The 23,334-nt window shown below is 49.6% G+C and overlaps 1 protein-coding gene across 7 annotated transcripts in view; it reads right to left on the bottom strand.

Moving 5' to 3' along the window:
• Positions 1–568: 568 nt before the first annotated feature.
• Positions 569–23,334, bottom strand: part of GALNT6 (polypeptide N-acetylgalactosaminyltransferase 6) — a 41,131-nt gene continuing 18,365 nt past the window's right edge. For 6 of the 7 annotated variants that reach the window (XM_033222028.1, XM_033222029.1, XM_033222030.1 and 3 more), the window contains 8 exons: positions 14,019–14,168; positions 12,738–12,972; positions 9,325–9,442; positions 7,737–7,937; positions 6,416–6,547; positions 6,035–6,136; positions 4,537–4,689; positions 569–3,225 (listed from right to left, as the gene is read on the bottom strand). In XM_033222028.1, the coding sequence (XP_033077919.1) occupies positions 3,112–3,225; positions 4,537–4,689; positions 6,035–6,136; positions 6,416–6,547; positions 7,737–7,937; positions 9,325–9,442; positions 12,738–12,972; positions 14,019–14,168 (1,205 nt within the window). In that variant the 3' untranslated portion in view covers positions 569–3,111. Of the gene's footprint in view, positions 3,226–4,536; positions 4,779–6,034; positions 6,137–6,415; positions 6,548–7,736; positions 7,938–9,324; positions 9,443–12,737; positions 12,973–14,018; positions 14,169–23,334 lie in introns of those variants that run through there. The other variant, XM_033222034.1, reaches the window with a different exon arrangement.

Below are 23,334 nucleotides of genomic sequence, written 5' to 3'. Positions count from 1 at the left end.
TAATTTTTTTTTGAATGGAGCAAGAGCCCCATGAAGGCGAAAGTGCCTAGGGCCCCTGAAATTCACAATGTAACTCTGATCTTCCAGCTTCTACACCCATCACTCCCTCACCCCAATGTCCTCTGGGTTTCTCAGACCCACTGGGGCCACATATCCTCTGTGGCTTTGCTCCTGCCAGGCTGCTGCCTGTGACATCTCTGCTTATTGAGCCCTTCCCATCTGAGGACTCATCTTCCGAGGTCTTAGGTCAAACATTGCCATCTTTGTGAGGACTTACCTGATTCCCTAAGTGGAAGGAATTGCTCCAATTCCTCCAGCACCTCTTGGAGCATCTCCAGGCTTGCCATGATTTGCTTACATTTAGCGTGTGAGTTCCACGGGGACAGGACCTCGTTTCATGTCTCACGTCTCCCCGTGCTTGACACAATACACAGGCTAGATTTAGGTCCAGAGAATGTTTAGGGACACAAGACAGTGGCTGTAACAGAACTTTTCAGTTGTATGTGGTTCTTCATAGCCCAAATCAACTAATTTGGCTAAGGGACAACACAGGTAAGAGGAACACAACGAGTTTCCTTGACCAATGCCAGAAAACCTTTATTTCCACTGAGATCTCTCATCCAATTCTCTTCTTTCCGGGAACTTTTTCCCTTCCCTACTCCAGGTCGTACCCTGGCCACTCTCTCCTCTCCTTTTGGCTGGCCTACCCAAGAATATCTCCTCTATAGGGTCCAGAAGGCTCTCAGGGATGTGGGAGGCCTCCTGCAGGGTTGAGTTGCATGGGAACAAGAGACAACTGTGGTCCCATAGCACCCTCATTTGGTGAAATCCTGCTACTGACAGTCCAAAGAAGCCTTCCCAGATGAAACTCTAGTCCTCTGCACAGCCATGCTCTTCTTCCAGCAAAAGAGCCATGTGCAGTCTGGTCTGCTCCCCATGGGGCCTTGATGTAGACCCAGCAGTGGATCAGCCTTCCAGACACGCTCAACTCTGCACACTCTTCCTCCTGCCTCAGGCTTTCCAGGACCCTCCCACGCCTTATCAGAGTCCTTACCCTCAGGGCTACTGATACCTTGTTGGGTGACCTTGGACAGATTCACTTATCTGGACTCAGTTTCATAATATGAAAATGATAGGGTTGGGCTACATGATTTTCACGTTGTGCTTCCAGACCTTTAGAAGTTAGGGGCTGGAAGGCGTTGCCTGTCCCTCTCTTAATTTCACTCATGCTACTTTGTTTTTTTAATCTATGTTTTATATGGGGCTTAGAAAAAAGGGTTCTGGGACAAACTTGAGAATCACTGGCTCTAGGAGCTTTCTTTTAACACTAACATCCAGGGTTCCTAAGTGTGCTGTCTTCACAGTAGCTACCTGGCTCTGTTTTTCTTTTTTTTTGGAGATGGAGTTTTGCTCTTGTTGCCTAGGCTGGAGAGCAGTGGCACAAACTTGGCTCACTGCAACCTCCGCCTCCCTGATTCAAGCAATTCTCCTGCCTCAGCCTCCCGAGTAACTGGGATTACAGGTGTGTGCCACCATGCCCGGCTAATTTTTATATTTTTAGTAGAGATGGGGTTTCACCATGTTGGCCAGGCTGGTCTCGAATTCCTGACCTCAGGTTATCCACCTGGCTCGGCCTCCCAGAGTGTTGAGATTATAGGCATGAGCCACTGCGCCTGGCCCTGGCTCTGTTTTCCTATGCTCTGTGGAGGCCAGCCAGCTAGAAATGATCAGAATGGAGGAAGAGGGAACAAGAAGGCTGGTGGCAAGTGGTCTAGTGTTCTTGTGGTGCAGTGGAAGGAGCCCTGGCTCAGAATTGAAGAACAAACCTCAGTCTTGGCTCCAGCCATCTGCTAGCTATGGGACTACAGACAAGCCCCTTTACCTGTGTCTCAGTTTTCGTATCTGTAAAATGGGCACAGTGGAGTGGTTTCTGTCCTTTCTCACAGGATTATTGTACAGATAAAGTAAGATAAAGGACACCTGTCAGGGAGATATCTGTAAATAGTTTACAGACTTTGGGTAATATTAGCAAGGGAGGATCTCTCAGACCTCTGATCCATCTGTTAGAATATATATATATATATATATATTTTTTTTTTTGAGACGGAGTTTCGCTCTTGTTGCCCAGGCTGGGGTGAAATGGTGCGGTCTTGGCTCACAGCAACCTCTGCCTCCCAGGTTCAAGTGATTCTCCTGCCTCAGCCTCCCAAGTAGCTGGGACTGCAGGTGTGTGCCATCATGCCCAGCTAATTTTTGTACTTTTAGTAGAGATGGAGTTTCACCATGTAGTCCAGGCTGGTCTCAAACTTCTGACCTCAGGTGATCCACCTGCCTTGCCCTCCCAAAGTGCTAGGATTACAGGTGTGAGCCACTGTGCCCAGCCAGAAAATACCATTTCACTGGACTCTGCAGGTACTTTGGATGATCAAGGAATCAGGACATGGCTGTAGAAGTACTTTTCTTTTCTTCTTCTTCTTCTTTTTTTTTTTTTTTTTGAGATAGAGTCTCACCTGTTGCCCAGGCTGGAGTGCAGTGACACAATCAAGGCTCACTGTAGCTTCAACCTCTGGGGCGCAAACAATCCTCCCACCCCAGCCTTCTGAGTAGCTGTAACTACAGGCGTAAGCCACCATGCCCAGCTATTTTTCTTTTTTGGTGAGGGGGCAGGGGTGGGCATAGGGATGGGATCCTCACTATGTTGCTCAGGCTGGTCTTGAACTCCTGGGCTCAAGCCATTTTCCCACCTTGTCTTCCCAAAGTGCTAGAATTTCAGGCATGAGCCACCGTGCCCAGCCTGAAGTACTTTTCTTGAGCTCAGCATTGCTGCCCTGAACCCTCCCCCAGCTACCTTCCCTACTTTGGAAGCCTCTGTTTCTAGAACAGGAAAACCCTAGGCTAAATATATGTCCTAATGGTTTCTTCCGTTGGTGTGAAGGAAAGGAAATGGGCCCAATGTTGTTGCAAGGAGTAGGAAGGTCCTGCCTTGCCACCCAGTGGGTTTAGAAATCCATCTTTACGGCCTCCCAAGAAGCTGGTGATCAGGTTCCCAGACATCAGCAATCCTGTTTCCTGAGGAGCTTGTGGGGGCTCTCTCCAGGGATGATCTGGGTCCTAGACAAAGAGCCACAACTGTTGGGGGTCACTGGGATTACAGGGGGCCATGGCTGGCTTTTTGTCCTGGGATGTCAGACAGGTACCAGATCCTGAGTTCCTGATGAGCTGATCCTAAAAGATGACAGAGCAAAGGGTCAATCTGGGCCACAAACCTCTAACAGTGCTACCGGGGACAATGCGATGGGGTACAATTGATAAAAGGCCAAGGGAACCCCATAAGGCACAAAGAAGACACTTCTCCATTCCTTTCCTGACCTCTCATGAGACACATTTCTGAGTTCCCATCTCTATCTGGTACCAAATCCCCATCCCCAGCTTCAGCCTGAGTGGATGAAATGGTGAAAGACAAGATCGTGGGCTGACAGAAAAATGCTTTCAGGGCCTCCCCCACCCCCAGATGGCCAGGCTCAGACCCAGGGCCACTGCTCCACCTCCAGTTTCCTGCCTTGGATTATGTTTAGGCTGCTCCCTTCCCTGCAGCCTCCAGGTTAGGTTCCTCTTTCCTAAGCTGGAGTGAAGTAGGGAGGCTCACTCGGGGTGCTGACTTGAGCTCAGCATGGTGGCGGTTACATGGCATATCCTAGAGCAGTGTGGTATAATGGAAAGAGCCCATGCTTTCAAGTCAGACCCCTCTGGGGCTGAATCCCAGGCCTGACATTTACTAGTGGTGGGTCTTCGGCCAGTCACAGACATGCTGGGCTTCCTCCGGCTCCAGCTCATCTGTAGAAACAGTGACTATTCCTGCTTGGAAAGAGCCTCTGAAAGATTAACTGGACCCAGGTATGTGAGTGCCTAGCTTTGAGCCTAGGACACAGAGGACAAGCAGGAACTATGAATGATTCTTCACCTTCTTCTAATTGGGTTCAGCCTAAAAATGCTTCAACCATGGCAGAGCTAGCCATGAACCATAACCTCTCACCCCATTTTTACATTAGTCATCACTAAATACCCTTTAAGCCCCAAGAACCCTGCCTGTTGCCACGCCCACACTCACCTACCTTCTACATTGCTCTACTCCACCCCATGGCGTTTCAGGAAGGAAATTAAGAAAATATAGATGGGCAGATGTGGCCTCAAGTTCTTTTTTTATTTTTTATTTTTCCCAAGATGGAGTCTCGCTCTGTCACCCAGGCTGGAGTGCAATGGCATGATCTCAGCTCACTGCAACCTCCACCTCCTGGGTTCAGACAATTCTCCTGCCTCAGCCTCCTGAGTAGCTGGGATTACAGGCGCCGGCCACCACGTCTAGCTAATTTTTGTATTATTAGTAGAGATGGGGTTTCACCATGTTGGCCAGGTGGTCTCGGACTCCTGACCTTGTGATCTACCCGCCTTGGCCTCTCAAAGTACTGAGATTACAGGAGTGAGCCACTGCACTCGGCCTCAAGTTCTTGATTTTGAGCTTTCTGGATACCAACTCACCTGGGTCAATTCCCATTCCTCGTCCTTGGGGACCTGGCTATTCTTGCCAGTGAAGTGGCAGCTCCCGAGGCCCAGGGCACCCTTGCTGACATGTAGACACAGCTGTTTTGCGATGTTGTGGCGAAGGTCCCTCTGAGTTGTGTACTCAAAGTACTGGAAATCAAGACAAGAGAAGCAGGGGGAGAGTTCGCCCCCAGCCTTCCAAAGCCACCTGCCCTGAGCTGTCAACCATGCATGGTCTCCTGGGGAGGAGAGTGAATGTGAGGCCATGCCAAGACTTTACTCATTTATGTGCTGCCTCCAGGATTGTTACCATATCAGAGTTATACTGGAATTATATATATATAAAATTCTTTTTTATGAGATGGGGTCTTTCTGTGTTGCCCAAGCTGGTCTCAAACTCCTGAGCTCAAGTGATCTTCCCACCTTGGCCTCCCAAAGTGTTGGGATTACATGTGTGAGCCACTGTGCCCAACCAATATATTTTCTTTCTCTCTCACTTTTTTTTTTTTTTTTTTTTTTGAGGCAGGGTCTTGCTCTGTTGCTTAGGCTAGAGTGTAGCGGCATGATCATAGCTCACTGCAACCTTGAATTCCTTTGTTCAAGTGATCTTCCCACATCAGCTTCCTGAGTAGCTGAGACTGCAGGGGTGTGGCACCACACCTGGCTAATTTTTAAAAAATTTTTTATAGAGACGGGGTGTCTTGCTATGTTGCCCAGACAGGTCTCAAACTCTTAGGCTCAAGTGATCCACCTGCCTCACCCTCCCAAAGTGCTGGGATTACAGATGTGAGCTATTGTGCCTAATCACATTTCCTTTAAATTAGATTAAAATTAAATTTAACTTAGCCTCATTTTAAGTAACATCTGTGAAATCATGTGATATGTTTGTTCTATTTTTGCTAATAAATAACTATTAAAATAAAAAATGTTCTTCAGTGTACCACCAGAAATCATCTTGCAGGCCAGTGGTACAGGAAACTGCTCTAGAATGGCTGTCTTCACCTGTATATGCCAGCGGGCTTGTTCAGCGGCCCACACCACTCCTTTCCCCACTCTGGCTCTGTTTTTAGTGCCTCTCTCTTACTAGTGCTGGGCACCTAGTTTTGGGGTCACTGCAAGGTGGTAGGATCAGAGTGGTAGCTTCTGGGCAGAAGATGCATTGAAGATAGAAGTTGAGTGTAGGTGATGGGATGTGCTCGAAAATTTTCCATCCTCACCCCTAAATATCCCCCAGCAGCTAGCCTTCTTCAGCAAGCCTCCTCTGATGAACAACCCTCCCTCCCATCCCCTTCTCACACCCAGCACCAATGCCTCGTTCTCTCTGGATGTCCCTTATTCACACCTTGTGTGTGTTATGCCTTCTCCTCCGACTGGAAGCTTCCTGAGGGCAGGGATCATATCTCCTCCCTCCCATTCCTCAGTAAAGGACTCTTTAGGGTGGAGAAGGGGAGCTGGTGAGGAGAGGAAATGCTCCGGAGATAGGTGGACTGCATACCTGGTTGCCGCCAAGGCCGTGGCAAGAGTACATGATGAGGGGCTTCCCCCCACGGTTGTTCTCACCCACATCCAGGCATTGGTTGGTGCCGAGGTTCTTGATCTGCAGAAGGGTTAGCAGAGAGGGGAAGCAGGATGACACAGTCAGGAGGTTCCTCCAGTGTGGTATGGGGCCCCACTGGAACAAATTCCAGTCAACTGCAACAAATTTGCATGGCTGGATTTCCCCTATCATTTCTCTCCTCTGTGCATTAACCCACATGCCTGGAGCTAACAGCAAAGTGAGCTGCAGAGCCCCAGAGGCTGGAAAGGGCAGGACTGAACCCCTCTGTGGGGCAGGCAGGGAACCTCCCACGCAGGCAGGTTGGTTCTCAAGACTTACGGCACCATAGAAGGTGGGCGTCAGGTCAGGAACAAACATCTCTGGGTAGACATTGTGCAGGTACCAGGAAAAGCTGTGACAGTGCAGTTGTTCCCTCAGCTGCAGTCGTTCCGAAATGTCACCGAAGGATTTCTGTCAACCAAGCCAGCCCCCTAAGGATCAGTTCCACCAGTTGTTTTTTTTTTTTTTTCAAGAGGGAGTCTCGCCGGGCGCGGTGGCTCAAGCCTGTAATCCCAGCACTTTGGGAGGCTGAGACGGGTGGATCACGAGGTCAGGAGATTGAGACCATCCTGGCTAACCAGGTGAATCCCTGTCTCTATTAAAAAATACAAAAAAAAAAAAACCAAAAAAAACTAGCTGGGCGAGGTGGCGGGCGCCTGTAGTACCAGCTACTCCGGAGGCTGAGGCAGGAGATGGCGTAAACCTGGGAGGCGGAGCTTGCAGTGAGCTGAGATCCCGCCACTGCACTCCAGCCCGGGCGACAGAGCCAGACTCCGTCTCAAAAAAAAAAAAAATAAAATAAATAAGAGGGAGTCTCACTCTGTCACCCAGGCTGGAGTGCAGTGGCGCGATTTCGGCTCACTGCAACCTTCCCCTCCTGGGTTCAAGTGATTCTCCTGCCTCAGCCTCCCGAGTAGCTGGGACTACAGTCGCATGCCACCACGCCCGGTTAATTTTTTTATTTTTAGTAGAGATGGGGTTTCACCATGTTGGCCAGGCTGGTCTCAAACCCCCTAACCTTAGGTGATCTGCCTGCCTCAGCCTCCCAAAGTGCTGGGATTACAGGCGTGAGCCACCACACCCAGCCAGTTCCACCAGTCTTTGACCTTCCTGTCTGGACTGAAGTAGTGCAGATAGCATGAAGCAACTGGAACTACTGTCTCTCATGCTCATTCCCACTCAGGACCTGTTGAAGCTACTGTCCCAGCCTCACATCCAATCCCAAACACCCCGCCTTAGCTTTGGAGTCCCCTGCTTATCGGTCCATCTCTTGTGACTCCCCAGACAATTATGTCCCACTCCCCAATGCCAAGGCTCTCAGAGTCATTCCTCCTGTAAGAGGCTCTTCCCCTAAATCTCTTTTCCTTCCCTTCCCCTCCGAAGGGATGCAGAAACTCTATGCGTAGGGACAACATTCTCTAGCTTTCAAAAGCTATGTGCCCTGTGGCCTTCTCCTGGGCTGTAGCTCACAGGGCCCTGAGGGTGAAGGGAGGCACCAGATGGTAGAGATGAGGTGGGCCCCAGCCATTAGGCCCATGAACAGGGTCTGGGGGCCATATTTCTCTTCATCTAAACTTCTCTGAGGACCATTTCTTCTCACCTCTTGGGCCATCTTTGCTGCCTGCAGATTTCTCCTATAGAAAATCTTCTTGTAGCTGTCCATCCAGACCTCCGCCAGGCGCACTTGATTGCGAGCAATGACGCTAGTACCCTTGGGGAAGGTGTGGGGGCTCTTGGTCCGAAACACATGGCCTACGACAGAGCAGGGGATGATCTCCAGCTGGCCCCCACACTGCCATACCTGATGTAAGAGGAGACAGGAAGAGGCCTTCAGCGGGCTAGGTGGGACAGTCTCCCCACAAGCAGCTCTATTCTATTCCCAGGGCACCAGATCCCAGGTCCAAGAACTTGGGCAAATGCTGTTCTCTCTCCCTGGAAAAAAGGATACTGACCAGGCTTCTTCCTAGGCCATGACTACACAATCTCAGGCTTTCTGATGTTGGTTCACTCTGACTTAAGCACAGGGAGACTGCAGAGTCCTGTGTTTACCAGGGCCCACTTTAGGGAAAAGCCTGCTGGTTAATTTTTGTTACCTATGCCTGTATACCTACTCTGAGCTCTGATCACTTGGCTTTTTGACCTGGAAATGTGAGTTTATCAGCTCGCTCAGGTGATAAAAACCAGAGCATCAGTGTGTTAATTAATAGCAAGGATAGTTGGCTGCTAGGTGGCCAGTGGTAGTCACCTGGGCCCTTAGCACACTGGCTGCCTAGAAGGGTGAACAGAGGTCAGAGGCTCACGGAGGAGCCTAGGATTGAGCTGCTGGGAGTTGGGGTGACTGGCAGGTGACCCTTTTCTATGCTGGTGGGCTGGCTGAAGACATCCCTCCCACTCGTTTCTCTCTTGGGTTTTAGATGAGAAGGTATGGTATTATTCAGTTTAGTGTGGCAGCAACAGAAATACATCATCATTATAGTAACAGCAGGCATCCATTATGTGCTTAATATTCATCCGGCACCATGAGAGGTGACTTCATAAATGAGCTCATCTACTTACTAATTAGTTTTCCATGGCATGGAGATTTGTGTAGATTTCATGGAGAGGCAATCCTTTCTTCCTGACCTAATCCTGATTTGCCTAATTCCTGGAATCTCTCAGGTTCTGGGGTCCACCAGAGTTAGGGCCACCATCTTCTCTAACTGTTATGAAGGGCTTATTGAGCATAGGGAGAGAAACTTCAAAGGTTACCAGGGCATATGTCCTTTGAACTGGGGAGGGGAGCCTGATTTTTCCAGAAAAAGGATGATGACTGGTTACTGATCTGTTTTTTTTTTTCTAGCCCTAGTTGTGAACATACTAACCTGTTTCTATCTTCACCCTAACCCTTTCCCACAGACATCGCAAAAGAGTCCCCAGTTTCCAGATGTCCAGTCCTCATTACCCCTATTATTCCTTCCCTCTGAGAAGCTGTGCCTAGTAGTTTGTTTTGAGCTGTCCAAGCTGATTGCCCAAGCCCTATTGCCATGGACAGGGGGAGCAGAAAAGAGGCAGAGCCACATTGGGAAGTAGCCACCCTTTCCAGTTCAGTTCCAGATGGGATGTCCCTGATGCCACCACTGCCTGAGAAATATTTCTCAAGCTGTCCCCTGGGATGCTGTGGTTCCCGCCGAAGCCCTCTTCACTCTCACCCGGAAGGACATTTCCACGTTCTCCCCTCCCCAGATCTCCATCTGATTATCATAGGTACCGATGTGCTCAAAGTAGGACTTGGAGATGGAGAAGAGGCCACCAGCAAACGTCGGGGATCTGGAGAGACAGAGGGAGAAGCATGTGCATCTTCTGGGAGAGGAGGAGCGGAGCCTGGTGGGGAAAGCTGTTTGTGGACTCCCGTCCTAACCTACCTCCCCCTCCTATCCTCTTTCTCAGGACGTGCAGCCGCTGGTCCGCTAACTCACTCATCATTTAGCTTTTACTATATCCTCTTCCCCTTCTAGGACCAGGTCAAGGAAATATGTAATTATCCTCTAAAAGGCACTCATTCATTCGTTCAACCTAGGATGCACGTAACACTGGCCAGCAGGGCCCGTGCTACATGATGGACACACAGAACAGGGAAAGATCCCATTCCCCCAGAGCTCAGTCTAGTCACAGAGGTTAAAGCTATCATTAGTTACTTTTTGGCAGCAAAGTGCCTGAAGCCTAGGAGATACTCAACTTTCAGAAGCTGTGTGAAATTGTTTTTGAACATAGGCAGGATTCAAACCATGAATGAATGAATGAATGAATATTATCAGCTGGGCTGACTCCATTCTGTTTCAGGGGCCCTGCCCTTCAGGGACTATTAAGCCATAGTTTTAGTAGGTGCCTATCCCTGGTGATTTATACTGCATGAGAAACTGTAGATTTGGGGAGAAGTTGCCAGTTGCTTTTAACAGAGAAAGCTGATAAGCGGTGCTCTGGGAAACAGTGGAAAGTCAGGTGAGATCAAGCTCAATTTGGGCTATAGGGAACATTTAGAAGGTTATAAAAAGATTCTGGCTTTTAGACACAGGCAGGGAGGTGTGGACTCAAGATGAGATAAATTGACAAAAACATCTAATTCCTAGAATTTAGATACCAGGTTGCTTCTAAGAGGGACTGGGCTAAGCGTTAGGGTATTCAAGCAGACCCGGGGAAGTATACGCAAGATGGAATGCGGGGGTGGGGGCCGGGGAGACAGGGCAGGAGCACAATCATCAGCTGTTGGCTTCTGTGTCTGGGCCAGCCTGGCATGGGTAGGGCTTTGCTGCCCTCAGTGGGTGGCTTCATGTGGTACAACCAAGCAGAAAGATACAGAAACCCCTGTAACCCCAGAACCTATCCAGGTGCGTTACACACAGCTGGGGCTCAATCACTGTTCATTCAGCTGATCCATCGAGGTGACTACCCAGGAATGTGACCCTGGTGTTACCCTGTGGTTGCTCTTGTCTCCCTGAAGTTGGCTCCTGCAGCCACTTTCTGGAAGGAATTTCAGTTGGGAAACCCTCATGCTCAGGCTGGCTTCCTATCACTTTGGAAGAGGCTTCGGCCTCTCCCAGGGTTCTTAAACCAGCCCAAGTAGCACCCTGAGAAGCTCAGAGAGTGCTGGAGCTGCAGAGCAGCACCTGGAAGCCAGCCTGCTTCCTCCCCCACAGGCCCTGAGTCTTGTCTTTGAGAGGCCTCCCAGACCGAGAAGTCACTGATGGATTAGTTATGAGGACAAACCCTGCATGGGAAGCTTCACTGTAAATTCACGACCACAGGCAACCTCTAGTAAACACCCTGTATGTCCTGGCCTACCCCTAGGGTCCTCTGACTCTCCTCTTAGGCTCTGGTTGGTTTGAGATGGGAGGCCAGGAGGGGACTGACAGCAGTCCTCCTGGGGTGGGGGCACTACGTGAAGAGCCTCGGCAAGCCATGCATGCTACCAGGGCATGTAGGCCAAGAAGCATATTCATTCCTCAAACACTGGAGCTTTGTCTTCCAGTTGTATGGCCCTTGGACATTGAAGCCTGCGACGTCAGTGATGGGTGGGGGCCAGGTACCCTCTTTCTGACTGTGCCGCTGCGTGCCTAGTCACTGGTGTGGGGGTGGGGATCTGTTGCTGTGCACACCAAACAAAAGGCAGCTATGAAACAAGCATTGGGTCAGTGAGAAGTTCAAATTTCTTTTCTCTCTTTTGCCTTTTTCTTTCCTTCTCTCCTAGTGGAGACAGAGCAGCTGGCTGTTCAGGATCCGTGGGATTTCTCCCTGTGGCATTCACCTGAGTTCCTTTCTACTGGGACTCTGAGCAGGGTTTTTTTTTTTTTCCTTTTCTTTTTCTTTTTTAAGAGATGGGTCTTGCTATGCTGCCCAGGATGTTCTTAAACTCCTGGGCTCAAGCAATCCACCTAATCCACCTCAGCCTCTCATCTAGCTGGGATTACAGGTGTGGGCCACTGTGCCTGGCATGGACAGCATTTTTTAGGGTTCTGGGCATGTGGAGAGGAAGAAGCACTAATCCTTTCCTCCTTTCAAACCTTCCCTCTTATCTCTGGCTACTGTATCTCCAACCTCTGCTTCCCTCCGTCCCGGATGTATGTTCAGTTGACCCTTAAGTATCTTGGCCAGTCTAAGATAACAATGACACAAATAATCCCAAACCACTGGCTACACTAAAAGTCACTCCTCAACTCAGTTTGTCTGAGACAACTGTTAAAATAAACGTACAGTCTCCAATAACACCAACAGGCAGTCTGGAAAGGGGAGGACGGGGTGGGTGTAAGAGGGGAAGGTGAGCCCAGTGGGCATTAAACAGTGGGTTGACTTCCAACTGTCTACCCTGTAGCTCAGAGGCTGGCACATAAGAGCCTGTGGGCAAAATCTGGCTGCCTGTTTTTAGAAGCCTCTGGGGCAAAAAAATTGTTTATACATTTTTTAATGTTTGTAAAAAAAATAAAAAATAAAGAAGAATATGCAGCAAACTATATGTGGCTGGCAAAGGCCAAAGTATTTATCATCTGGCCCTTTACCAAAGAAGTTCAGGGCAACTGCTACAGACTTCACGCTGCAGAAAATGTGTCTATTTTCTTTCAGTATATTCTCAGTCTTTTCAAAGACAGTCTCCTGAGGGCACACAACACTCCCTCTTATGACAGTGACTATTCCATAATGGCCTCCATCACATCTCTTGCCCCATCTGCAAGCATGGGCCATGTCCTTTTATGTGTAGGGAGGAATAAACTAAAGAATGTAAAGCCCTTAGTTCAGTGCCTGGCACATGGTAAGTGGTGAATAAGAGCAAACTGTCATGGTGTGAGGCAGTGCAGTGCCACAGTTAGGGCCAGACAGGTCAGGAAGGGTGTCCTTGCTCCACTGTTGCTAGCTGCATGATCTTAGGTCAGTGTTGATCACTATGAGCCTTAGTATTCTCACCTGTAAACCAGGCTAATCATTGTACCTGCTTCATAGGGAGTGAGGATTAAACATAATATGTCAAGTGCTTGATAGAGCACCTAACAAATGTTGATGTGAGATGGCACAGGTTCCTGGAACTGGGTAGGGCTGGGGCCAGGTTGGGGGCTCACCAGGCTGCGGTCCTTACTTGATGGGGTAGGTCTCATCCTTGCGCCTCTGCTTCTCATGTGGAGGAAGTGTTTCCCAGCCGAAGGTCAGGCTCCAGTCAAAGTTGCCTCGGCTGTGGACTCTGCCCCTCTGGACGGGCTTGGCGAACTCAAAAGTATTAAGGTCGATGGTGACAATGTCTGGGCTCACCACCACTGTCTTGTCCTCAGCGATTCGAGCCAGGAGGGGCTCCAGCCAGCCGTGGAAGCACTCACCTGCAGGCCCCAACCAGGAGGCAACAATCAGGGTCCTGCCCACAGCTGAGCCCAAGCTGCATCCTGGGGGGAACACCCAGGAGGATAAGGGACCTTCCACCTACTCCCGGGTTACAGGCAGAGGAGGACAGCAAGCCTCACAGCTGCAAGGAGCACACAGAATTTCCTAAAACCCTCCTACCACCCCTCTACCCCCAAAGGCGGAGGCAGCTTTGGCAGGGAGAACGGAGGTCTCTGGGGAGTAGCATGGTCAACTCAGATGACCCAAAAGCACAGGGAGGCCCTGGATCTTCAGGGGTTCCAGCTGATCCATTGGCTCAGCCCTCCCAGCCCACGTGTGGATTTCGGAAGAGGGTGTCCCCCCTCCCAGGGGCATCTGCATGTCAAGCTTCAGCCCCAATTGTAGAAGAAGAATCTCTTTCATTTGTCTAGCTCTTTGAGATTTTCACTGAGCTTCTGCATGTATTACTTCATTCGGCCCTCAGAGTAATAGTTCTGTTCAGTAAGGTTAGTATCCTCACTCCTATTTTACAAATGAGGAAACTGAGACTGTTAGTGGCAGGGACAGAAAGCAAACCAAGAATTCTGACTCCAAGTCTAGAGCTTCCCCTATATATCACCACTCCTAGGGAAAAGATTTCACCCCCCACAGCAGTGGAGAGGTGTTTTGGTTTTGGGCAAGAAGGAGGCCTTCCTGGCTCCATGTTGCCCTAGAAGAAAGCCCCAGACAAGCCAGTTCTAAGTCATAACAGGAGGCCTCTCTGAGGGGCCAAGCTCAGAAGAGGGTGCAGATGGGGAGTACAGGGGTGGATGATCACACTTCCGGTGATTTTTGGGGTCACCAGTTGTTTTAGGGCTTTGTTCTCTTGATGAAACATCCTTGGGATTGGGGTGAGAAAGGGGTAGAGGTAGCTGGAGTGGGTCCCAAGCCTCCCTCGCTCCCGGAACAGAGAACAGGAAGGGGCCTTGGTGAGGCTGCGGCCCTGGCTCATTCTAACAGGGAGGGAGCCTCCAGGTTACGCCCAGGCTGGTGCCCTCGTACTCACAGTGAGCATCCAGGAACGTGAGCACCTCCGCTTGTGCCACGCTGGCCCCCAGCAGCCGGGCGGTGATCAGCCCCTTCCGCTCCTCCTGCCGTACCACCTTCACCACCTGCAGCTGCTTCACGTACTGCTCCAGCTTCTCCTTTAGGTGTTCTGGAAGGGACAGTGTCATTGTGGCCAGTCCATCACTTTGTCATATACCCAATCCCCTGTGGGCACCAACCTAGGGGCTCTCAGGCCTCTAGCAGGCCTGAATTTTAAACCCCCAACACCCGCTGCACTGAACCATCCCACAGAAGCCGGAGCTGGGGAAGGAGGTTAACAGGGAAGATGGAGAGAGGAAGAAAGAAGCCCTGCCTGCCTGTGATCAAACCTGCCTCACCAGGGCACTGGCTCTGTGGTGCTAGATCCTATGCCTGTTCACCTGGGCACCCTCTCTAATGTCAGGGACAGCACCTCAGAGTTGTGTTTCTGTGGTCACACATCAAGTACAAACTTTTTTGTTGTTGTTGTTGTTCAGACGGAGTCTCACTCTGTCACCCAGGCTGGAGTGCAATGGTGCGATCTTGGCTCAATGCAACCTCCACCTCCTGGGCTCAAGTAATTCTCCTGCCTCAGCCTCCTGAGTAGCTAGGACTACAGGTGCGTGCAACCACGTCTGGCTAATTTTTATATTTTTAGTAGAGACAGCGTTTCACCATGTTGGCCAGGTTGGTCTTGTACTCCTGGCCTCAAGTGATTCACCTACCTCGGCCTCCCAAAGTTCTGGGATTACAGGCATGAGCCACCACGCCTGGCCCAAGTACAAACTTCTGACAGAGGCTCTCAGATGCCTCCCTCAGTCTCTCCACCCTTTCAGCCACCATCTGCCAGAGCTGCGATTCCACAGCTCCATTGCACAGTTGTTTTCCAGTGTCCAGGATTCCCTGCCTTCCAGACTCTTCACAGTAACATCGATGGGTTGGCATACACAAATGGTGACTCCTTGCTTGCTGGATCAGCAGCAGGACATCTGACTCTAATCCCCATTGTAACCTCCTTTGCAGATAGAATTCTTCAAGGTGAAAACATGCCCAGCAACTTTTTAATTACATTAAGAAAATACTTGCCCCAAGCACCTACCATGGACCAGGCACAGTGGTGAGCCCAGCTGGCTTGACCATTTGTCCTAAGGAACCACCACCCAGAAGCAAGGTCGACCAGGAAACAGGTGATTCCAGGGCAGGTGATCCGTGATCTAACAGAGGTAGTGCTGGGGTGTGGGTCCCAAAGAAGGGTCAAATCTCCTGGATTTGAGGAGCAGGGAAAACTTTTTGAAGGGAAGATGTCTCTACTGAGACCTCCAACTCCTTTCAAAGAAGAGTTTATTTCATGGCCCTGTAATTTAGTCTGAAATCCTTAGAACATTAATAATAGCTCTAGTCTGACTGGGCACGGTGGCTCACTCCTGTAATCCCAGCACTTGGCAGGCCAAGGCAGATGGATCACTTGCACTAAGGAATTTGAGACCAGCCTGGCCAACATGGCGAGACCCTGCCGCTATTAAAAATACAAAAATTAGGCTGGGTGCACTGGCTCATGGCTGTTATCCCAGCACTTTGGGAGGCCGAGGCGGGTAGATCACCTGAGGTCGGGAGTTCGAGACCAGCCTGACCAACATGGAGGAACCCTGTCTCTACTGAAAATACAAAATTAGCTGGGCGTGGTGGCACATGCCTGTAATCCCAGCTACTCGGGAGGCTGAGGCAGATGAATCGTTTGAACCTGGGAGGCGGAGGTTGCAGTGAGCCGAGATCGCACCATTGCACTCCAGCCTGGGCAACAAGAGCGAAACTCCGTCTCAAAAAAACAAAAACAAAACCAAACAAACAAACAAACAAAAATTAGCTGGGTGTGGTGGCACACACCTGTAAACCCAGATACTCGGGAGGCTGAGGCAAGAGAACTGCTTGAACCCAGGAGGCGGAGGTTGCAGTGAGCTGAGATCATGCCACTGTACTCCAGCCTGAGTGACAGAGCAAGACTTGTCTCAAAACAAAAAACAAACCAAGAAGAGCTCTATTCTGAAGCAGTTCATCTCAAACATACTGAATTCCAAGCCTTACTATGTTTTACTAACTGCCATTTTGGTTTATCTCTGCCACGGTTCTGTTCTGTGCAGAATGGAGAGCCTCCAGTTTCAGATGTGGGGGACAGAGGTGACAATTCTGAGTGTGTCCTTTTCCTTTTGGACTGTGGGATCAGCCCAGAGCGTGGGCCTTGCTCTGAATGCAGCATTCTACAAACGGCAGGTCCTGAAATTAAGCAGTTGAGGGGGTTGCATGGAATTGATCTCCCACAAATGCATGCACACATGCACACGATAACCCAGCACTGAGCTGGAGTGCGTGCCTGTGCAGGTGAGGTCGGTGTCTTCATGGTGACTTCCTTATTTAATCTTCTCTATGATAGTTAACAACTCTATGAAACAGGGAGTATTGTCCCCAGTGTTTATAGATGGGAAAAGTAAGACTCAAAGTGACTAGCCCAGGGTGGCAGAAGCACAAAGGGCAGCAGCAGGATCCCAGCCAGTCTGCATATGAGGACTCCTCACCTTCTCCCTCCAGGGGAAGTGAGGCCACGGACTTTTTTTTTTTTTATCCTGAAGCAGATTAAGATGAGAAGGCCAAGGACTTAATGTACCCGAGTTTCAAGGTGGTCTCTGCTTCCTCTCCCAGTAGTCCAAGGCCTTGCCATTTCCCTGTGTGTGAGATCCCAGGAGGGAAAGGGAAAGAAAGAAGGGAGAGAAAGGGGTTTGTTGAAGCTGTTCTTTGGTCACTGCCCTGGAGAGTGGCACCTAGGAGAAGGGAAGTCTCTATAATTTGGAATTTCAGCTTTTTCCTTCTTTTTTTTCTTTCTTTCTTCTTTTTTTGGAGACAGAGTCTTACTCTGTTGCCCAGGCTGGAGTGCAGTGGCACGATCTCGACTCACTGCAACATCCACCTCCTAGGTTCAAGCAATTATCCCACCTCAGCCCCCTGAGTAGCTGAGATTATAGGCACCTGCCACCATACCCTGCTCTTTTTTTGTATTTTTTGTGGAGACGGGGTTTCACCATGTTGGCCAGGCTGGTCTTGAATTCCTGATCTCAAGTGATCTGCCTGCCTTGGTCTTCCAAAGTGTTGGAATTACAGGTGTGAGCCACCATGCCCTGCTCGCTTTTTCCTTCTTCGATCCTACTGGATAGACAGGTGATTCTGACATGGTGCTCATTTATGAATGGATTCTTCAGGCAGTCATCTGAGGAGGGGGCTGTATCTTACTTACTCCAGGAATGAGGCTTCTTATCTCTGGGGGCCAGGACCTCAGGAATCAAAATCAGCCTCATGCAGCAGTCTCAGCCCAGCACTCACTCCACAAACGTCTGCCATTGTGCTGCCAGGTGCCAGACGCTGTTCTGGGCAGGGAGGGGTCTGGTCTGGGTCCTGCCCTCTGAGACTCATAGTGCACCTGCAACCTCAGGTACTGGCCCTGACAGGAAGGAGGGAGGAAGCCCAGGCTCCTCAGCATGGCTGCTGTTTCCCCGAGAGCTCGCCCGGTTCTGCGCACAGGAAGTTCATGGTAGTGGAGATAACCCAGGGACAAAACATCATAGGAAGTGGGTTTTGTGGTGAGAGACAGTGAAGCACTGAGCTGTGAACCTCAGGGGGGCCCCGAGCACTACAAAGCCCTTCTCCCATGCCTTCCTTCCAGTCTGGTGAGGCCAGACCCAGGGATTCTCAGCCCGAGAGGCTCCCAGTCTCTGGCCTCAAGCCCTTCTAGGGAGACAACTCCCCTAAACAGTGCCCCTCGTGATACTCCTCCACCTGTCCCACCCCCAGACCTACTGGACGGACCCAGAACTGAGAAGACCGGAGCTGAGCATGGCTGCACCGGTGAGCCCAGCCACACTCTCATGTCCCTGCGGTGACAGCCTTCCAACTTAGGTTCAACACTCCAGCACCTCAACCAGCTTCACTCCTCAAAACTCAAGTCCACAAGACCCCTGGGACCCCAACACAGACACTGCACTCAGTTCCATGATCTGAAATATCATCTATATGCAGATGACTCCTGGGGCTTCCTTCCTGACCTTGCCATCTTCACTTGGATGTGGAACAAAATGGAAAATTCAACATATGCCCAAAACGGGCTCTGGATTTCCCCCACAAATCTGCCCCCGCCAGTCTCCCTCATGTCAGTACACGGTGCCAGCATCCCTCCAGCTGCTCTAACCTGGGAGTCATGCTAGATTCCCCCCTGCTCTCCCCTTCCACAATCGGCACATCTTCAGGTACTGCCAGCTCTCTCTCTCATCCCCACAGTCACTCCAGCAATCATGTCTGAACTGCTCTCCTGCCTTCTATACCAGTCTCCTCAATCTATTCTTGACACGGCAGCTACTGTGAGAAGCAGAATTCTCTCTAAAAATCATCAATCAGATCATGTCACTACAGCGGCTTCAAATTGTACTTAAAAACAAATCCATGGTGTTTCCTTATGGAAAGGTATGATGGTTCCTTAAAAAAAACTAAAGATAGAATTACCATATGATCCAGCAGTTCCACTTTTGGACATATACCCTGAAGAACTGAAAGCAGGGGCTTGGATATTTGCACACCAATGTTCACAGCAGCATTAGTCACGATAGCCAAAGGCGGAAACAGCCTCAGTGTCCATCAGCGAATGAATGGACAAACAAAATGTGGTGTATACATACAATAGAATATTATTCAGCCTTCAAAAGTAAATTCTGGGCCGGGCTTGGTGGCTCACGCCTGTAATCTCAGCACTTTGGGAGGCCAAGGTGGGTGGATCACCTGAGGTTGGGAGCTCGAGACCAGCCTGGCCAACATGGATAAACCCCGTCTCTACTAAAAATTCAAAATGAGCCGGCACATGCCTGTAATCCCAGCTGCTTGGGAGACTGAGGCAGGAGAATCGCTTGAACCCAGGAGGTGGAGGTTGCGGTGAGCTGAGATCGCGCCATTGCACTCCAGCCTGGGCAACAAGAGTGAAACTCCATCTCAAAAAAATAAAAAATAAAGTAAATTCTGACAGATGTCACAACATGGATGAATCTTGAAGGCATTATGCTAAGTGAAATAAGCCAGTCACAAAAGGACAAATACTGTATGATTCCACTTATGATAATCAAATCCATAGAGATAGAAAATACAATGGTGGTTGCCAGGGGTTGCTGGGAGGGCAGTGTGGAGAATTCATGTTTAATAGGTACAGAGTTTCAGTTTGGGATGACAAAAAACAAGTTCTGAGCTGGGTGTCGTGACTCACGCTTGTAATCCTAGCACTTTGGGAGGCTGGGAGTTCAAGACATGCCTGGTCAACATGGTGAGTCCCCATCTCATTAAAAAAGGAAAAAAAAAGTTCTGGGGATGGGTAGTGGTGATGGTTGCATAATAACGTGAATGCATTTAAAATCAATAAACTGGACTTAAACAGTGAACATGATACATTTTATGTTATGTACCTTTTACTACATACACACATGAAAAATCCAAACACTGCCCGTGGCTTACAGAGTTCTCACAATTTGGTCCCGCTAGCCTTTTAAAAAATTATTATTATTATTATTTGAGATGGAGTTTTGCTCTTGTTGCCCAGGCTGGAGCACAATGGTGTGACCTCAGCTCACGGCAACCTCCGCCTCCTGGGTTCAAGCAATTCTCCTGCCTCAGCCTTCTGAGTAGCTGGGATTACAGGTGCCCACCACCATGCCTGGCTGATTTTTGTATTTTTAGTAGAGAGGGGGTTTCCTCATGTTGGCCAGGCTGGTCTCAAACTCCTGACATCAAGTGATTTGCCTGCCTCAGCCTCTCAAAGTGCTGGAATTACAGGCATGAGTCATGGGCCCGGCTCCTTACATCCACTCCACCAGTGCTCTTTCTGCTCCCTGGCTTACTTGTTTAAGCCACACTGCCTTCTTTTTGCCTCATTAACAAGTCAAGCCTCAGGCCTCTGTGTTGGCTGCTCCCTGTACTAAGAGTAGCCTTTCCTGGCGAAAAGAGCTCCCTAATTACTCACTCACTAGCCCGTTGCCCTGCATTCCTTTCTTTTTTTCCCTCTAATTTAGGTAAGCTGGTGGAGTGTGCCAGACAGGGAGGAAACCCTGGCTGCTGACTTAGCCACTCAGGAATGAGGTCTGTGCCCTGGTTCTGACTCAGAGGTGGGGAAGACAAAGGCCCCCAGCTCAGCACCGGGTCTCCTCCTCCATAGTATCAAATGCCCTTAGACTCACTCTCATAGGGCTGCTGCTGGGTGCTTGGAGTGGAGGACAGAGAGAGGGGACATTGTATTTCGGCAGAGACAGTCCTGTTTGTGTGTGTGTGTAATGAGAGCTGGTTAATCTGATAAAACAGTCAAACGTGTAGGAAATTTTATCCCACTGTGGCTGGCAGAGATTTCTGACCATGGATCTGAGTTTTTTTTTTTCTCCTTTCCTCACTGAACTGAATGTTGCTTAAAGTATCTCTAGCGTCTGAAAGCCCTCTGGGTAGGGTTGTTTATCTTAGGGTCCACAAATTCCCTGGAATTAAATGCAAAAATGTGGCTGTTGCATATTGTTGTGGGCAGTGGTGCACTATTCTAGGGATTTTAACAGATTCTCAAAGGATGCCAGGACCCAGAAAAACAAGAATAACTAGCTTAGGTTTTTCAGGCAGGTGATTGTTTTGTTTCTGTTTTTGAGACAGAGTGTCACTCTGTCACCCATACTGAGTACAGTGACATGATCAGGGCTCACCACAACCTCAACCTCCTGAGTTCAGGTGAGCCTCCCACCTCAGCCTCTCGACTAGCTGGGACCACAGGCACATACCACCAGCTAATTTTTTATTTTTTTGTAGAGACAGGGTCTTACTATGTTGCCCAGGCTGGTCTTGAACTCCTGGGCTCGTGACTTTCCCACCTCAGCCTCCCAAAGTGCTGGGCTTACAGGTGTAAGCCAGTGTGCCCTGACCATGCAGATGATTTAGAGATGCTGGAATTGGCCTTAGGAGAGAATTGGCCTTAGAAGAGAATACAGGGCCGGGCGCGGTGGCTCAAGCCTGTAATCCCAGCACTTTGGGAGGCCGAGACGGGCGGATCACGAGGTCAGGAGATCGAGACCATCCTGGCTAACACGATGAAACCCCGTCTCTACTAAAAAAATACAAAAAAACTAGCCGGGCGAGGTGGTGGGCGCCTGTAGTCCCAGCTACTCGGGAGGCTGAGGCAGGAGAATGGCGTGAACCCGGGGGGCGGAGCTTGCAGTGAGCTGAGATCCGGCCACTGCACTCCAGTTCAGGCGACAGAGCAAGACTCCGTCTCAAGAAAAAAAAAAAAAAAAAAAAGAAGAGAATACAGGGCAACAAGTCCAGGACAGCCAGAGAGAAGGTGAACATTGTGTATGGTGGTCTGCTAGGGGCAGGCGCTCTGGAGGGGCTACTGGGGCTACTGCCAACTCTGCCCTACTGGACACAGGCTGCTCTGCCTGTTAGATGCTGCCTGTGCCAGCCTGGCATTATGTCACTTGCCTAGCTAGTCAGACAAGTTGCCTACCTGGGCACTTGTAGCGCATGGACTCACAAAATTTGGGGTGATAAGTTAACAGTTTAGAACCCCCATGCCCAAGGCTATGGGAACCCACCTCTTGCATCAGTGTGACCTGGATGTGAGACACGAAGTCAAAGGAGATCACTTTGGAACTTTAAGGCTTAATGAGTGCTCTACTGGATTTTGGACTTACATGGGGCCTGTAGCCCATAGTTCTGGCCAATTTCTCCCATTTCAAATGGGTGTATTTACACAATGCCTGTGCTTCCATTGTATCTAGGAAGTGACTAACTTGCTTTCGATTTTACAGGCTCATAGGGAAAGGGACTTGTCTTGTCTCAGATGAGACTTTGGACTTGGACTTTTGCGTTAATGCTGGAATGAGCTAAGACTTCGGGGTGACTGCTGGAAAGGCATGATTGTGTTTTGAAATGTGAGGACATGAGATTTGGGAGGGGCTACTGGTGAAATCATATGGTCTGGCTGTGTCCCCACCCAAATCTCATCTTGAATTGTAGATCCCGTAATCCCCACATGTGATAGAAGGGACCCAGTGGGAGATAATTGATTCATGGGGCAGTTTCCACCATGCTATCCTTGTGATAGTAAGTTTTCACGAGATCTGATGGTTTTATAAGGGCCTTCCCCTTTTGCTTGGCTCTCACTCTTCTCTCTCCTGACGCCTCATGAAAAGGACACGTTTGCTTCCCCTTCTGCCATGATTATAAGTTTCCTGAGGTCTCCCCAGCCCTGCAGAACTGTGAGTTAATTAAACCTCTTTCCTTTATAAATTACCCAGTCTTGGGTATGTTCTTATAGCAGTGTGAGAATGGACTAATATACTCCAGTACAAGGGATTCAGGTGAAAGAGCTTCCAAAGGATGGGTAGCATAGGGTTAGGAGGAGAAAGATAACAAAATAACCCAGTTTGAGAGGAAGGACCACTAATATGCTTGCTTCCATTCCATACAACCTTTCCATTGCTACAAAGATTCCCTAGAGACCACTGCCAAGCTCCTCCCATCTCTGCCAAACTCTTCACCCTTCCCTTTCCAGAAGCCTAATCTATACATTCCTTATCCACCAAACCCTGTCATTGCATCCCTGATACTTGCTTGCCTTGATTTATTTATTATTTTTTTTTAGAGACTGGGTCTCACTCTGTTGCCTAGGCTGGAGTGCAGTGGTGTAGTCAAGGTTCACTGCAGTCTCAAACTCCTGGGCTCAAGCAATCCTTCCACCTCAGCCTTCCATGTAGCTGGGACCACAGGCACATGCCACTGTGCCCAGCTAACTTTTCTATTTTTTGTAGAGATGGGGTCTTGCTACATTGTCCAGGCTGGTCTTGAACTCCTGGTCTCAAGCAATCCTCCTGCCACGGCCTCCCAAAGTTCTGGGATTATAGGCATGATCTACTGTGCTTGGCCTATTTCATTTTATTTGTATCTCTTTTAGAGACAAGGTCTCACTCTGTCATCCATGCTGGAGTGCAATGGTGCAATCACAGCTCACTGCAGCCTTGACTTCCTGGGCTCAAGTGATCTTCCCACCTCAGCCTCCCAAGTAGCTGGGACCACAGGCATATACCACCATGCCTGCTCATTTTTCATTTTTATAGAGATGGGATTTTGTTATGTTGCCCGGGCTGGTCTGGCCTTGCTTTATAAGTGCTGCCAAGTATCTGTCTTCCCTGGGAAGATGTGAGCTCCCTGAAGAAATGAACTCAACAGGGCTCACACTCAGCCCT

The sequence above is a fragment of the Trachypithecus francoisi genome, unplaced genomic scaffold, assembly GCF_009764315.1.
Source record: "Trachypithecus francoisi isolate TF-2019V2 unplaced genomic scaffold, Tfra_2.0 Lachesis_group11, whole genome shotgun sequence".
In the NCBI taxonomy this organism is placed as follows: domain Eukaryota; kingdom Metazoa; phylum Chordata; class Mammalia; order Primates; family Cercopithecidae; genus Trachypithecus; species Trachypithecus francoisi.
The sequence above is the reverse complement of the archived record's forward strand: the minus strand, read 5'-3'. Positions and strand labels throughout refer to the sequence as shown.